This window comes from Sipha flava, unplaced genomic scaffold (genome assembly GCF_003268045.1).
Source record: "Sipha flava isolate LNK unplaced genomic scaffold, YSA_version1 44_pilon_pilon, whole genome shotgun sequence".
Lineage (NCBI taxonomy): Eukaryota > Metazoa > Arthropoda > Insecta > Hemiptera > Aphididae > Sipha > Sipha flava.
This window is the reverse complement of record NW_020273203.1, coordinates 27362-45478: the sequence shown is the minus strand read 5'-3', so window position 1 is coordinate 45478 and position 18117 is coordinate 27362. Positions and strand designations below refer to the sequence as shown.

The following is an 18117-nucleotide window of genomic DNA, read 5'->3' as shown; positions in this document are numbered from 1 at the left end:
AAATAATTATTTTTAGTTTCGCCCAGTTAAATATATAAAAATAAATAAATAAATACCAGGAAAATGAGTTGGAGTTTCACATACTGCCAATTCTGGAGATGATGAACTCATTATTGTATCTGGAGTATCATCACGATCACGCCCAATTTCAAACTTTTTTTCATCATCTACAATAATAATTCATAACATATTCATAAAAAATAAAAAATCAGTAACTATAATAACATGATAACATACTGTCAGATTCAAATTTTAAAGGTTCAAACTCTTCATTGTAAAAACCTCTTTGAGTAGAAGGTTGCGGTAATGGTGTAACAGGTTCTAAATCACCAAAAGGCCTTGTATTATAATAATCACTCTCGCCTGGCAAATTACATGATCCCACTTTACCTTTTAAGTCACCACTTTTGAAACTAAAAATAAAATTATCAGTTTTTACTTAATTATAAATATATAAATGGATATATTTAAAAACCATTAATACAGTACATCATTTTTAAATGTACAGTAAAAAATATATATTATGAATACATATAAATCAAGTAATTTCAGATATATACATTTATTTAGTTAATTAACATGAACATGGCATACTGCATTACTTAATTCTTGATTTATAATTTGCCCAAGAACTAGTGAGTTGATAAGTGGCTTAATCCTTTATCAATTTTAAGATCAATAAGTGATTTAAGTAATAACACATTTGTATTTATTGTATGTATTGTATGTATTATTTTATGCAATTAATAATTACTTACTTTTGTTGTGATACTACATCACCCATACCAAATAATGGACAAGCTGTTAAATTTTGATTTAAAGATGGCTCAATAACATTCATTGGCTGGTGCTGTCGTAATTGCGACATAAGTGCATCAATGAAAGAATCATAATCTTCTTCAGGTTTAGAACCCTTCAAAATATAAATATAATACATAAATTATTTATCTTTTATCCTAAAAATGTATAATAATATTACCTTTCGATGTCGTTTTTTCGGAATAATTGTAGAACTTACATCCTTCCCTTGACTTTGTCTACGTTTAGCATAATATTGTCTACGTTTATTCCGCTTTTGATCTAAAATTTAACAAAACAAACATAAATACAAGTGAACTTAAAATAACTTATCATAGATTAAGTATGAAAAATCACCTTGAGTATCAGCATTCAACAAATCCATTGATATATTTATGGAATTATTCATATCTGCTGGATCAACTATTCTAGTAGAATTTTGCGGTGATACTAATTCATCAGATGACATAATTTCTCTTTTTACTTCTCTTTCAGGACTAAATCCAGCTAAAACAGCAGGTACATGAATTTCACTTTTAGATTCTTCTTCAATACGTTCTTGTTTAATTGCTGAATTAATAGATTCCATTATTGAATCTGTTTTAACTGATCGAGATGATAGCATTTGAGGTTGTTGTGATTGCAGCTGCGTTTGTGATTGAAGTAATGATGAAGGTGGCAATGGCTGTGGTGAAGTTTGTGTAACAGGTGATTGTATTTCAGACCGCTGTAGAACAGCTAAAGGTTTAGGGGATTGAGGCTCAACTTTTAAAACTTGAAGTTGAGGTTCAGATTTTTGAACTTGAACTATAGGCTCAGGTTTTAGAGGTACTTGAGGTTGCAACTCAGGTTTTTGAACCAGAGGTTCAGATTCAAGTTTTACTAACTGAAGTTGAGATTCAGATTTATCTTCTTTTTTTGGTGATAGTAAAGAAGGAAACAATGAAGATGGTGTTGGCGAAACTGGTCTTGCAAGTTGAGCTTCTAAAGAAGGAACAATTGGTAAACTTAAAGAACTTGTAGAAGTTGAAGTTTGATTAGCGCAAGCTGTGTTTTGTAAGAGTTGTTTCAGCAATACATTTTGAGATTCCTCAATAACTTTAGGAGCTCGTGGTTCCTGTTTTGGTACATTTACCATTGATTGAGAACCATTTTTAGATTCTTTATCTCCAGATTTTGATATAATTTGAATAGATTTAGCATATGTAGTTGAAGTTGCAGTAGTAAATGATGTTATAGATTCCCATGGAAAATTTTGTGAGCTTTGTACAACTGATGTTGTACGTGCAGGTAAAACTAAGGTTGAGTGTTTTATATTATCATCTGATTTTGTAGTTTCAATTTTAATGAAACCATCTTTCTGTTTGGGAGACATGATATTACTTAAAATTTGAGCTAAATCAGAATGTTTGAGATTTTCAGATTTTGCTAAGAGTAAATTTTGTTTTACTTGTTGATCTTTTAATGCATCTGATGATGGGTTTAAAATAATAATATTTTTATTTTGATTAGATGAATGGGACCGAAGCAAGTCAGTAACTTTTTTTAAATCATCTGGTTGATCTGATTTTAAAATGGATGCTAAACAATTTTCTTTTTTTGGTGATGGTGCTGGTTTTGGAACTTTTGCGTAAGAATGAAATGAATAGCTTGAAATAACATTATCAATTTTTTCTTCTTCATTTTCTTGACTTAGTTCAGCTGACTTACAACTTTCTTGTTGAACTTCCAGTTTGAGCTCTTCTTTTTGTTCTATATGTGGTTCTGGATCATTTAATAATTTGTCCAGATTAAAAACAGATTTCTCAGGAGATTCGCTCTTTTCCTCTTGATCACATTTAATACTATCACCAAGTTCATCAAAAAACATTAATCTATCCATTTCAGAAGCTTCATCTTTTGGAAGACCACCAAGAATGCTGTCATCATTTTCATTCAACATTAAACCAGGTGAATTTATTTCCCTATCTATTTCTAATAATTCTTCACCAACTCTACTCGAGTTTAATGATATTTGACCAGGATCCATACTCATATGTATTGTTGAAATCATTTGTATATTTTCCAACTCAATGGTATCTTTTTTGCAGTTTTCTGACAAATTAACATCTTTGTAAACTGGTAAATTTCGACTATTTTCATTTTTAGATGTTGAAATAATCATTGGATCCGTGTTAATTCCTTTAGGAGCTTCTTTTTGTTTGGATATTTGAATTGGAGGCGGTTGTGGAGAAGTAACTGGAGGTGTTCTTGAACCTTCATCATCAGAATCACCATATTCTAAAGATACTAATGAGGAAACTTTAGATACTGGTATCGCACTTAATGGCATATCATTACTTTTAAATACACTTCTAGTAACCTCATCTTGTGAATCTTTACTCACAAACTGTCTTCCTGTACTCCACATAGGTGCTCCACCTTTAAGACCTAATTTAGTGTACTTATATCCTTTAGGAGGTATAAAGTTATCTTTGCCACCACGAAGTCCTAATTTTGCATATTGATATCCATCTGGTGGTACATTATTTTCTTCTCTATGTTCTTGTTGATCTGGCATTAATGGACTACTACCTACATTTGTTCGTCTAGCAGGCATTGGACTTGTTGTTGGTCTTATGTATGGATTTTGCTGCATAGGACTCATTGGTGAGCTAGGAGGGCCTAAACTGTTTCTTGGACTTTGAGATGGCCTAGGACTCGGCGAACTAGGAGGTTGACCAAATGGTGAGGTTGCTGGAGGATGAGTATATCCTTGAACCATAGGACTTTGGGGCATTAATGGTGATGTAGGTTGAACAAATTGAGTTTGCCTAGGACTTTGAGAAGGCATTGGTGAATTAGGATTAAACTGTACAGGATTAGGAGATTGTACCGGTTGTGAAAATTGCTGAGGACTTTGCGATAACATTGGAGACTGAGCTGATATCATTGGGCTACTTGGTTGACAGTACTGTTGGTTATTAGAAATAGGACTCTGTGGTGGCATGGGTGATAATGGTGGTTGATTCGGACTTTGAGGAGGAATAGGAGACTGTTGTTGAGGCTGAACTATTTGTCTAATGACTTTGCCTTGAGAAATAAGTTGTTGTTGAAGAAATCTTGATTGTTGCTGGCGCTGCAATAACATTTGTTGCTGTTGTTGCTGCTGCTGTTGTTGTTGTTGTTGCTGCTGCTGCTGCTGCTGTTGTTGTTGTTGTTGTTGTCGTACAATATTCGGATTAACAATTTCTCCAGGTTCTTGTTTAATAGTCTGTTGTAATAATACTGTTTGTTGCTGTTGTTGTTGCTGTTGCTTCTGCTGCTGTTGCTGTTGCTGCTGCTGCTGCTGCTGCTGCTGTTGTTGTTGCTGCTGCTGCTGCTGCTGCTGAGGGGACAATTGTGATTGAATTACATTTTGTTGCTGAGGAGAACGTTGAACTAATTTTTGTTGAATTTGAGCATTGTGTTGTGCCATAATATGTTGCTGTTTAGCTATTTGTAACTGTAATTGTTGATGCTGAAATATTTTTTGCTGTTGAGTCATATTGTTTTGTCCAGGACTTTGTTGCTGTTGTTGTAATTGTTGTTGCTGCTGCTGTAATTGTTGTTGCTGCTGCTGTAGTTGTTGTTGTTGCTGTACTTGAATAAGATTTTGATTGGTTTGTGATTGCATTTGTATTTGATTTTGATTATTCTGTGGTTGTAAAATCTGTTGCTGTGGTTGAGGTACATTTTGTTGTACCTGTTGGAATTGTTGTTGCTGTTGTAATATTATATTTTGCCTCTGTATGACAATTTGTTGTCTTTGTTGAGGTGACATTTCTGTTTTTCCATCTTGATTTCCAGGTACTGCTTGTTGAACAAGTATTTGTCTCTGTTGCTGATTCTGTCCATCATTCATTTGCTTTTGAATTTGTTCAATTTGCTGCAATAACATTTGACGATGTTGGGCTAATTGGATTTGACGTTGTTGAACATCTAATGGATCTTGATTAGCAGAATTACTTAATTCTTGTTGTTGCTGAGAAATAAGTATTGCTTTTTGAGCAAGCTTCCTTTGTAAAAGTAGCTGTTGCTGTTGTGGAGTTAATTGTTGGAATGTTAATCGTTGTATCTGCTGAGGCTGTTGAATTTGAGATCCTTGACTTATAGTAACATTTGTTATCTTTGAACCTTGATATGTATTTGAAGAATTTACAGATGGCATGTGACCTTGAAGAGATACAAGAGTTGGGCGTGCTCTTAATGTCAACCCATCTGGCGAACGCACAAATCTTATTGGAGTCATTCCTGTATGTCTATTAAAAATATAAAACAATAATAAATAACAACAAATTAAATATATTTACAAATATATATGAAAATGATTCAATAGACTTGATTAAAACAGATGTAAATCAATAATTTTTCATTTTTTCTCATTTATAAAGCTGAATTTAAACAACCTAGTACAATACTAAATATTATAGTCTAGTATTATATTATAATATAGTACTATATTATAATCTTATATTTTTATAAAATAAAAAAAAATATTAAAAATCAGAATTTGGCAATTCTCAAGATATAATGCACAATGGATAAATCTATGTGAGAATACTCAGCATTGTAAATATTAATCTTCAAATAATTATTAGTTGTACATTTATCTCTAAAACTCTAACTTAATATTGTTAACTTCTCCTGGGACAAGATAACGTCAAAAATCAAACCGGCGGACCAGGAATCGAACCCAGGCCCTCACTTGCCGGGCGATTGCTCTACGACTAAGCTATCCAACCGCATAAACCTGAGACGTTATCACCCACCACTTAACGTGAGTTTACATTCCACCACCCTGGCGTCCATAATTGCCCTCGATCGTCGCCGACCCTAACCTAATCCATCACGACTGTTGCTTCACTATCTGATCACCAGAGCGCACGACCCGTAAGCACAACGCGATCGTCTCCGCACGACCAAATCCAGGTCTCTCGCAATACATCACACCGCGTTCTCCGGTCTCTAATCCCATTTCTAACGTTTTGTTTACTTTCCTTTTATTGTTTTAATCAATTTGACATACACTTATCCTAACATCACAATTTAATTAACAAAAAACTATAAAACAAACGCAAGCGCCGTCTCCCAATCGTACAAGACGTTGCGAGATCGACGCCAAGACAGAGTGTCGCTCCCTGGTGAGCAAACGGCTGTTACAACTGTAACGACCACTTCACCTCTTTCCATAGGAGTAATCAATATACTGTACATTAGTATAAGATTATTTTTTTAAATTTTTATACCAGTGAATTAATGAGATTATAAAAATATAATTATTTTTTATGAATAATTATAATTAATAATTGCAAATTTTCATTTAAAATTAAAATGAGTATTTTTTTTTTTTAAAAAAAATATTATATAAACATTATATCTATTATTGATTTAATTATTGATAGTCAACTTCGATATTCGTCAAACGCGCCGAATTTGGAAACACTACCTGTATAGTATACATCTATTGCGCCAGTAAAAAAAGGGTATATTAAAAAGGTATACATCTATTCTGCCGGTGTAAAAAGGGTATATTTAAGAGGTATACATCTATTGCGCCGGTATAACAACTATACAGTACAAGTAAAAATCATAATGGCTAAAAACAAAAATTAAAATTAAAATCAAACTTATCATCCTACATACTTGGTGTTTACACTTATAGTATATTATATATATATATATATATATATATTTACACTAATCCTAAAAATGTTGAAAAGTTCTTAGGTCTAATATTAAAATGAATTATTTTTATTTCATAAATTTAGAGTTTGGTATATTTGTGATAACTAAGAGAACACGTATATAATTGTTGCATTATTTTTAAAAATTCATAAAAACAAAAATATTTGGATGGGGTGAATAAAAATATTTTCCAAACACTGAGTGAAATGCCTCACAGGCATTTATTGTTCTTTTGTCTGATATGTTACACAATGACTAAAGATACGGAGGAAAAGTTGCATTTTCATCAATATATGTATCAATGAGGTTATCGCAAAATGTATTAATTCCAATATTGATTGGAGCAATAGATGTATACCTTTTTTCCATCCCATAATTTTTTTTTCTTTACCTACAATTTTCGGCACAATTGATATAAAGCCGTCAACTTTACCAAATTTATCCTCATCAATTTCAAAATTTATTAATTTGTCTGTATGTAATATCTAAAAATGTAAATAGGAAGGTAGGCTAATATAAATATTTTTATCTACCATCCGTTATATTTATTCCATTGATTATAAAATTAATAAATTTCTTACTTCACACATAATTTAACAATACAATAACAATATTAGTAATATATTTTTAACTAAAATATCTTTCAAATATGAGTTAGTTAGAATTAAAGTTATGTAAGTCATGTTATTTGAAAAACGATGAAAAGTACTATATTTATTTATGGTTATAAAAATTATCATTTTGATGATGAATAACAAAAAAATAAAATAAGTCAAATAACAAAATTCTTCAATAAATGATGTAACATCTATTTTCATTACTTAACTAAAAGAGCAGCTAATTCAAATGAGACCAGCGTAAATCTGTGTTGCCTGATAATACCACAATATATTGTTTAAAATAATTGAAATATTATAAAGTTAATAAAAACAAAATATTAAAATGATTCAATTTGAGTTTTTTGTTTGCATTCTTTTTTTTGTCTGTTAAATTTTTAAAAAAGTATAATGGACCCAACAATGAAAGAGAATTAATAGTTGATTTCTCTCACTCGCCATCAGAGTATGAGCCACCTTAAAATGGTGATATGACAGAATGTTCAACAGAGTTTTATATTCACAATCATTACTAACGACTGAACTTAAAAAACATGACATAATCAATCTCTTGAAATTCCCGTTCATCATTTATTTTTCATAAATTTAAATCAAGAAGTAGGACCAGCAGATAAGAATTTTGAAGTTGAATATCTAAATGAATAAGAAGTTGAAAACGAATGCATAAGTAAGGTATGTTTACACTCGTGCACTTTCCACTTCAATTTTCAATTCAACTTGTGTTTCAAAATTCAATTCCGCTTTCATCTAACACGCGTCTTTATTGAATGCAATAGATGCATGCTTTTTCCTGTTCTCACTAACAAAATCACAAATCAGTCGTCTTCCAGTTTGTTAACAAAAAACTTATCGGATTCACATGTCCTTCTCAGCAATAGTACAGTCAATTTAATTATTGCAAGAGGACATAAAAAAAGTAGGAAGAAGCATTATTTTAAAGTCAACAATTATTTAAAAACTTGAAATTTTGGAATTATAATAGATGATTTGCAAACTATACGAGGTCATTTATTTAAAAATTATATGCAATGTCCAGAGCAAATTTTTACTCAATATTAAATATAATTAAACCAGAAATAGTAAAATAAAACACTCATTTTAGAAAACCTGTTCCAGCAAAAATTAATTTGTTAATCCTGCATCTGTCAGCGATGTTCAATCTCACCCGAGTAGTCACGCATCTACATATGTAGAATAATCACAATTGTTTTCAATTAAAATTTATTATTAAAACATAAATTAATGATTCGCTCAAATGACTGAATCCTCTTAAAGTGTATAGTTTTTTTTTATCAAATTGTACAATATTAAATAATGTAATGCATATCATATCGTCTACATACCTTTATGTATACAAAAAAATATATACGTATTGTATATTGGCTAATTTTTCTAAATCTCTTACTAAAGGAGAGAATATTGACGAAGAAAACATTCTCTCCTCTAGTATGAATGGATAAATTGTGATGCCAATGATCCAGGATTTGAGCGTCTTAGTGATGAACAAATAGTAAGTGGAGCATTAGGTACAGTTTCAGAAAGTGAAGGTGAAGAAGAAGAAAACGATGAAGTAAATGAAATAAAGCAAGTGAGCCATGAAGCAGCTCTAAAACAAATAGACGGGATCATTAAATATCTAGAAGAACAAGACGATACAACTCTGTGTGACAAAATGTTATTAAAAAAATTTCAATCACAAGTTAAAAAGAAGAGTTTTCAAACAAAGAAACAATAACTTGTGACTGATTTTTTTGCACATAAATAATTTATAATTTTTATTAATTTTTCATTATACATGTACATACATTCATTGTACATACATGTATATCTTTTTTAATAATACATATGTAATAATAATTTTCAATTTTAATTTTCAATTTAGTTTTTATTATAAAATTTAATTTTGCAGATTATCCGCGGAATTCGTTTATCCGTGGATGTCCTGCCACCCTATTCCACGGATAATCGGGAGTAAACTGTATATAATATAATGTATAACAATATAAGTTTAAAATAATTCAATTATTAAAAATTACATGAGTTCAAAATATGAAATTTAGTGTAAAAATTCAAACCTAAGTAGTTACATAATCTACATTAATAGAATATAAAATTTAATCACTTGATATACAGAACTATACTGAAAGATAAATTCCGAAATCATAAGAGTTACCAAAAATATTATGTCATTTAAAGGTATTTATGGTATAATTGTGTTTATATAGTTTAAAAATCATCGAAAATTAAATTGATTATCAATGTACTACAATAGTAGAATGCACGACTGATGTAGGGTTAATAACGACATGATATTTAGCTATAAGAGTGAAATACAATATAAAAAGCATGGCATGTTGAACAGATTTCCACTGAGGGTGGAAAACTTTGGTTAAAAACCTTTAATATTGTAACGGGTGTCATGAAAATGTAGCCGTTCAATTCAAAAGGGCATGAGTTATATGCAAACTAGTGATGTGCTATGATGCACGCATCTAACGAACAAAAAAGCACACAAGTGTAAACATACCATAAGATAACTATATTTTATTTTGTTTTTATTATTAAGTGCTAATTTTTTGTTTTTTTTTTTGTTTATTCTAATAATTTTATTAAAAAAGATATTGTTAATTTGTTTATTATGTTTTTAAATTTTTTTCTTAAGTAAAAAAAGTATTTAATTTTAATTAATTTATCAATTTTTTATCCACAGTAATCTCTAACATATTTTTTTTTAGATAAAATAGTGTAAGTCCGTAATAGCCAATGATCAATACAAATTTCAGTTATGAAAGTGGTGTAAATCAAGAAAATGGTTCAATTTAAAACCTATCTATATACTATAAAATGAAGGGTCAAGTTGAATATTCGAAAATTAGGATGTTTATTCATTGACATATATGCTCTCCAATATACTTTCAAAGTTGAAAGCATAAATACAGATTTATACTAAAATCATTAATGCTAAAGTCTATTTATCTTAAAATGACTAAATACTAACTTACATCACTTTTGTTGTAAACAATTCATATATAATACAATTAAAAGTAAAAAAAATGTAAATACGTATATTGTATAACTTTTCAATTAATTTACTAATAGATAAATATTTCCTAAATACTCTTTTCCGGTTTGTCTTGTAATAATTAACAATATTAAAATATACCAACCTTGATAGTTGATCTTGAGAGTTTGAATTTGGTACCACTTGCCGAGGACTCGATTGACCTGGATTACGCAAGTGAGGTGATGGTAAGCTAGACCTAGGTGATGGTAACGGTGATTGTTGATTGTTTGGACTAAATGGGTTTTCTTCTGTCTAAAAAAATTAAAAGATATTTATATCAATTGAAAAAATATTTTTCTAACATTACTTGATAGCATACTTGGGATAAAGGAGTTGAGATACTATTATGAGGTGACATAGAATTCTGTTGATGTTGAATAGTACCGCTAACTGATGAGTTTGGCGACATCATTATAGTTGGAGACTGTGGACTTTCTGTAGTTGTTGAACGGTGTTTATTTTTATATTCCTACAAATAAGTTATATTTAATTAATTTGAACAAAATGTATTGCGGTGCTTATAATTTTACCTGTATTATAGCCATGTGCTGTTTATTTTGTTTACGACTGGTCTCCAATAATTTTTGCAAAGCTTGTTGTTCTCCAGTAATACGCTGAAGTTCTATTGAGTCGTGTTCAGATAGCTCATTGCCTTGTTTTCTAGCTACACGTTGCTTACTATTCATACTTTTTCTCATTTTTCTTAATTTTTGGACTTCACTTTCATAATATTTTAATTGTTTCGTAACAATATTACTTTGTTCATTAAGCCAAACTTCATAAGCAAGTTGTATTTGACGATCTTGTTCTGTACTAATTACTTCTGGTGGTTGTGCTGGAGGTGTTAACACTGGAGCATTAAAAATTGCAACTTTTACAGCTATAAATAATACATAGGTTAATAATTAATCAAATTTAAAAATAAAAATAAACTTACATTGATCAGGGAATTGTTGTCTAGCTGGAGATTGACTAGATAATTGTTGAGGTTGAGTCCAATTTTGTACAAGTTGAGAAGATCTTTGCATAAATGTAGGTCTCTGCATATGCATTTGCTCACCCACTTGTTGTACAACTCCTGAACCACCTTGAAATTGTTAATTGTTTTATAACAAGTATTTATATTATATATAAAAAAAAACTTAAAATAATTACTTGATTGAATTATAGGCGGTGAATCAATAGCAGTACCATTAGTAGAAGAATTCATAACATCAGCTCTCAAAAATTCAAAATCAGCATCACTCATTAAAGAAGGAAGCGATGAACCACTAGATGAAACATTATTACTAACACCAGATGAATCAACAATCTGTCGTTTTTCTTGTTCTCGTTTTTCTTGTTCTAAAAGATCTTCCAATAATAAAGGCTGTTCCTAAAAAATATATTTTTTATATTCATTAATTCAACAGTTATTTTGTATTTTAAATTTAACAATGATAAAAATCATGAGTCTTTAAGATTAATATAATTACAACTAAAATAGTTTTTAATAATAGGTGCAAAAATATCAACATAGTAAAAAAAAACACCTAAATACAAAGCTTTATTCCTGTAAGACAAACTATGAATATACATGAAATACATATATTTACAAACATAAAATTGTATTTATTAAAATAACCACTGGTTAATATAATTTTCCAATCAAAAAAAAACTTAACTACTATTTAACAAAGTGTACTAAGTGCATCAAATGAGATCAGTTTGGTGAACAATAATTTCTAATTATAATTTGTGTATATTAAATTTTGTTAAGGTGATGCAGCATAATCTGCAACTGACGTAATATTTTTATTATGCTTATTGTATATACTATACATCTACAAATGATGGCAGCAGAGGAGAAACATTGATCAAACAAAATCTTCTCAGCTATCGGTTAAATATTAAAAAAAAAAAAAAAATGTACTAAATAAACTATTTTATAAAAAAAATTTAGAATAGTAAATAGTAATATATTTATTTAATTATCAAATATATTTTTTTGTATAAATTATATAATTTAATAATTATAAATGTTAAATAAGTCGTTATTTCAGTTTGGATGATGAAATTATTTATTGACACTTTAAATAATTATATATTGTTCAAATAGCAAAAAAAAAAAAAGAAAAAGCTATAAATGGTTTGCATTTTACTTATTTTTGCATGTAGCAAAAATATAAATTTTCAACAAGTAATAAAAATAAATATTAAGATATTAATATTTATTTCATTATTTTTAATAAAATTACTTTATTCTTTAAAATATTGACCTTTTGTTAATTTCTAACTAATTACTAAAAAAACTAATAATAATAATAATAATACATAATCAAATGTTAAAACCATAACAACATTTTCAACTCTAATTTTATATTTTCACAGTATACAAACTAAATTATTAAAATAGCAAAAAATATAATTATTATAACTGTATTCAATGATTTTTTGAATTTAAGAAAACAACTACATACTTTAAATCAAAGTTTATACGAAAGATGGACAACTCAAATTAACTAGAGGGACAATTTTTAGAACTTTAAAATCTGGGAGGCAAAAAAAGTAAAAATGAAAAAAAGGTTATTCAAATTGATAATTAGCATTTATTTTAAATAATTAAATTTTATGATTGGATCAATACATTAAAATATGTGCCTAATACCTATAGCTAAGTTATCTATACCAATATGGACATATATTAAATTTAGACACCTAATGATTTAGCTGGAGTTCAATACTATAGAAAAATATATTATCTAAATTATACAGTTAACGTGATAAAATTAAATACAAACACTAAAATGTTTGAAATAATTTGAAAATATAGCACAAGCTGGATAAAAAAAGTATGTGACCTGGATGACACCTGCTAGTAGTTCGTCCTTGGTTTATACCTATTAATCATTATTTCATAATGATAAAAGATTATTTTCATTACAATCATGAACTTATTTTTAGACTCCTTTCCCATCAATGAAGATGGCCAATCAACTATGTTTTAATTTATTTTATAATCAGACTATAACCAAGGTTTTATTTAGAGATAGTTTCTTGATTAATAATATATTAAATCAAAAAATACATGAATTAATACAACCCATTTCTATTTACATTCTTTTTTTTCCGTGTAAATCATTATTAATACTAGAGCTATTCAGGAACATGCCAAAGAGGTAGTTTTGGAGGTTTAACCCCCCTACAAAAAATATTTTATAAAATAAAAAAACATATAGTTACTATATTAAACAGCCATAGTGAAATATAATTTTGTTCATCAATATTTCACATAACTAATATGAACATATTACATTATATTTTCAAGCAAATAATTTGGTTATTCAAATCATGAACATGATTGAGTTTTTTGATTTCAAAGGTTTTTAATCAGTAGAAAAATGCTAAACCAAAGTTAAATTTCTATCAAAGTAAATATTATCATAAATTATTTAAAAAAAGAGATGATTTTCATTAAATTGTTATTTCAAAAAAATATAATCAAACATTTAAAATCAGAATATACACAACAAATAATTCAAAATCGATCTAAACACTATGTTCAATTGTAAAAACAATTATTCTATATAGTAATTTTGAACTATCAACTAAAGTAAAAACGATTCCGATAAAATTAATACTGCATAGGAAAATATAATCTAATGAATGTTTCACACCCTTTTAAAATTTAGAGCAAATACTAGCAATGAAATTTTAAAAAATAATTAGAAAAGGGGGGGAGCAAATGCTCAGTGCAGTGCCAATACACAAAATATGCTGATTGAAATTTGTGATCAATTACTGACAAAAAATTAGTAAAATATACCGTACAAGTTTTTTTTTTCTTTTTGTAATAGCTGAAACGAATGATATGCTAGATAAAAACAAATGTTAACATGTATTTGATATAACGATCTTGACACTAAAATATTTACAATTCAGGGAGATTTTTTTAAATTTGTAGATGCCTTATATTTAAATGACTGGTTTATCATCAGTAATTTTAAAAAAATGTCAAACATTGATTTCAAAAAAATGATTGGATAAGAATGTGGTGGCATGCAGCAATGATTAGATATTTTAATGGAGTTCACGTAATAATAAGACGCATATTTCCAAGAGCCTTATAATGCATTTTATTGCGCACTCATTAAACTTAGCCATTAGTGTTGCATGTAAAATTACCACAATACAAAATTATGTTAGAAATATTTTAAGTATTTACACTTTTTTCAGGACTCAGATTGATGAACTGGAATTTAAAAAAAATCTATACAAATACAAAATACTCTTTAGTCTAATATTAATAAGTAACACTTTTTATTATGTATGAAACTATATGGGTTTTAAAACATGACTATATTAAACAGTAAGATGGAATGTTTATTCCAATTGTTAATCCCTTAAAAAATTTAGAAAATTTAGTAAAGAAATATCAACTACTAAGTTCATCAGCTTTTACGAGTTATATTAAATGAAGAATTTTTCATCTTTTTTTTTACTTTATTTAATTAAATTATATTTTTTATCTTTTTTTTTTTTCATACAATATGCATACTAGTATAAACTATGAAGTTATAACTTTATTAGGTTAAGTCTGTAAATGTGTTTATCTTTGACAATATAAAAATAATAGTTATAATGTATACATTTATACAGGTTATATTTACTTATTTTAATAATCTAGTCGTAAATTTTATACTAACGTTAAAAACTAAAACCACCCTCAAAATAAAATACTGGAAACCTCCCTGAAACTATACATTTAATATCTTTGAAAAAAAATGTATCCTAAACATGTTGCCATCACATTTACTATATTTTAAATATATATAAATTAATAATTAATACATTAAGACTTCAAATCAATTATTTATTGATTTGATTTTAAATGTTTATGATTTCAAACCTTGTTATTAATAACATATTTATATTATTTGGTGCTAGATTTAGTGTACTAAATAGTGAAAATTGAGCTAAATAAATAAAATACACAAAAAACTATCTATGTTTTGACTCAAAAAAATTACAAATTAATAAATAACATATATAAACAAAAAATATAAAAATTTAATCAATAATTAAAAAACATAACTTTTTTAATATTTTAATTAAATCACCTACCCAAAAAATGAAAATGAAATTTGAAAATGATGACTTTAAAATATTTAAAGGCAATCTCACATTTTCTAATTTTGTTACTTAATAATTAATTGATTTTATTTAAGATACAAGTTTAAAATAGTAATTTTCATAAATATTTTATAGATGTAACTATATCTAACTTAAGGAGGGGTAATTACAAAGTGGAATATGGTAACTGTATCTATGCTCAGTTGCTGATTTAAGCCCAGTCAACAAAAAACATTTATTGTTATACTCATATTGAATGAGTAAATCTAATACTAGGTTTACTGAATTAAAAGTTAAAAAACAAATTTAAGAATAAAAACTAAAAAATATTCTTAAAATTGGAATAAAATATATATTTAAAAAATATTTAAATACTTCAAATACGTTTTCATAAAAATAAGGCTCATTTCAAATTAGAATTCTAAATAAATATATAATTGGAAAATAATTTACAATATAAATTTTATAATCCACACTTGTAAACATTTTAAAATTAAATTTACTAAATTACAGTGCTTGAAATATTTTAATATAATTATAATTTTATAAAAATATACATATAATTGCATATTAAATATAGGAGTGAAAATACCCATCTCATCATAAAGTTGTTAAAAAACATATATTCTTTAAATTATATACCTATCTCATGAAATAATTTTAAATTTAAGTTACATTTCATATTATGAGTCAACACATAGTTCAAATTTATACTTGGTATTCTGTGTTTTTAATTACAATACGACAAAAATTGTATAGTGCATGTGATTTTTATTTGTTTTAATTAATTAATGTAAATAAATTGATTTTTATTTTATAGAATTTAATTTCATGACATATCATCATCTCAATTCTTCTAATTACCTGAAGCAACAATGGTCTTCTCTGCATTTGAACGCCCTTAAGACCGAGTGGTACCATGTCATTGAGTGGTAAAGAAGCCCTCATACGGACCTGAAGGGCCACATTTGTTAGTCCCAAATAATTATATATGTATTATCAAACTAATAAATTAGACATATTTCACCCGAAAATAGATTAATATGATATATAACATATTTTTCTTTCCTTATTTTTTTAAATAATATGATTAGTTAATACTCATACACATAAATCAAAAAAATTAAGCCAAAATAATAATACTTAGAAACACTCAATAAACGTATTAAATGTTTTTGGCAATATATTTGATTAAAAAGGCATGCTTTCTTAATGGAAATCTACAAAAAAAAAATCTAAATGCAAAATAGGAGAAACCACTGAAGAAATTACATAAAATTAAACTACTATTAAACTATAAAAATGACAGATTAAATTATATTTTACCTGATGTTGTCCAGGATAAGGTGGTGGAGGACCTGGATAAGGTGGTGGTGGAGCGAGTTGTCGAGTTTGTTGAACAGTGCCTTGCTGTATAATCTGTTGAGATACACCCATCATACGATTAGGCACAACTGTACGCTGCATTTGAATTAGCCGATGTTGCTGTATAGGAACTATAAATACAATTATTAACAATACATACAATCAAAATGTATGCACATCTTTGATCAAACAATACTTTACCTGCTCCAATAGGTGTCATTTTAGGTATTTGATTATCTCCAGGAAAGTTTGATATAAAATTCAAATTATTTTCCCTGTTCTGCATTACATTAGTCATTTGATTATCTTGAACAATCTAAAATAAATCAAAAGTAAACAAAATGTATAGCTCTTATTTATTACATCTATTAATATGTAAATTACTTGTGTACTGACGTTTGAAGAATTTTCAATTTTTGGCGAATTAATAATATCTTGTTCAAACTTTTCAATTCCTAAAGCTTGAGTTATACTATTTTGTTCTTTTCTATCATTTAGACTACCTAATCTTGGTAGATCATCTACTTCTTCTTTAGTTTTAGTCTCAATTTCTTCTGAAGACTTATCATTTGATACTGTTTTGTGATGTGTACTTTTATTGGGTTCCTCGTCATCAACAAGATCATATAAAATGTTTGTTTTATTACCACAATCTAAGTTATCAAGTTCTGGATCAGCATACTCCAGTATATTAAAATCATCTCCCATTTCAGCTACAAACCAACATTTATACAATTATTTTAGTTTTATAAAAATAAAATTAAATGCATTTATAAATAAATTTACCTAAAAGTTCATCATCATCATCTAAATCCCCCAAAAGAGCATTGACCCCGTCAACCTCACCAATATTATTTGTATCTCCTTCTTGTTGAAGTTTTTCTAATTCATCTGTAACACTATCTGTTATTTCTTCATTTCTGCTATCTACATTATCAGTACCTAAATAAAATATTAAAATGTAAATTAGACAAATTACTCATTATATTTTAAGGTGATTACCATTAATAGAATTTTGTTGAGATTGGTGTTGTAATATATCACTATGTCTTCCAACAGAAACATTTTGATTGGCTATGGATTGAGACATAGAACTAGGATCATTTATTATTGATGAAACTTCATTGATAGGAGATTGGTATTTTTGGTCTAGACTAGTTTCAGGTCTTTCTGAAACTAAAAATAATATTAAATCAAATAATTTTTAATATTGTTTAATGTTTCACTATAAAAATAAATACCAGAAAATGATTGCTGTGATTGTGGTGGCTGTTGTTGTTGTTGTTGATGGTGGTGTTGATGTTGTTGCTGCTGCAGTTGCTGCTGCTGCTGCTGCTGCAGTTGCTGCTGCTGTTGTTGCTGCTGCTGCTGCTGCTGCTGCTGCTGCTGCTGCTGTTGTTGTTGCTGTTGTTGTTGTTGTTGTTGTTGTTGTTGTTGTTGTTGTTGTTGTTGTTG

General features: G+C 27.9%; 1 protein-coding gene across 1 annotated transcript in view; it reads right to left on the bottom strand.

Annotated features, from left to right (window-relative positions):
• Positions 1–18117, bottom strand: part of LOC112689548 (histone-lysine N-methyltransferase 2C-like) — a 38932-nt gene that overhangs the window by 4471 nt on the left and 16344 nt on the right. Inside the window, exons 28-44 of the mRNA XM_025563318.1 lie at positions 17904–17997; positions 17665–17838; positions 17449–17604; positions 17047–17375; positions 16864–16978; positions 16624–16793; positions 16162–16251; positions 11341–11560; positions 11123–11272; positions 10716–11065; positions 10505–10654; positions 10289–10437; positions 1156–5078; positions 980–1080; positions 759–913; positions 238–413; positions 57–167 (exon numbers count right to left, since the gene is read on the bottom strand). Coding sequence (XP_025419103.1) covers positions 57–167; positions 238–413; positions 759–913; positions 980–1080; positions 1156–5078; positions 10289–10437; positions 10505–10654; positions 10716–11065; positions 11123–11272; positions 11341–11560; positions 16162–16251; positions 16624–16793; positions 16864–16978; positions 17047–17375; positions 17449–17604; positions 17665–17838; positions 17904–17997 — 6613 coding nt within the window. The remainder of the gene's footprint in view (positions 1–56; positions 168–237; positions 414–758; positions 914–979; positions 1081–1155; positions 5079–10288; positions 10438–10504; positions 10655–10715; positions 11066–11122; positions 11273–11340; positions 11561–16161; positions 16252–16623; positions 16794–16863; positions 16979–17046; positions 17376–17448; positions 17605–17664; positions 17839–17903; positions 17998–18117) is intronic.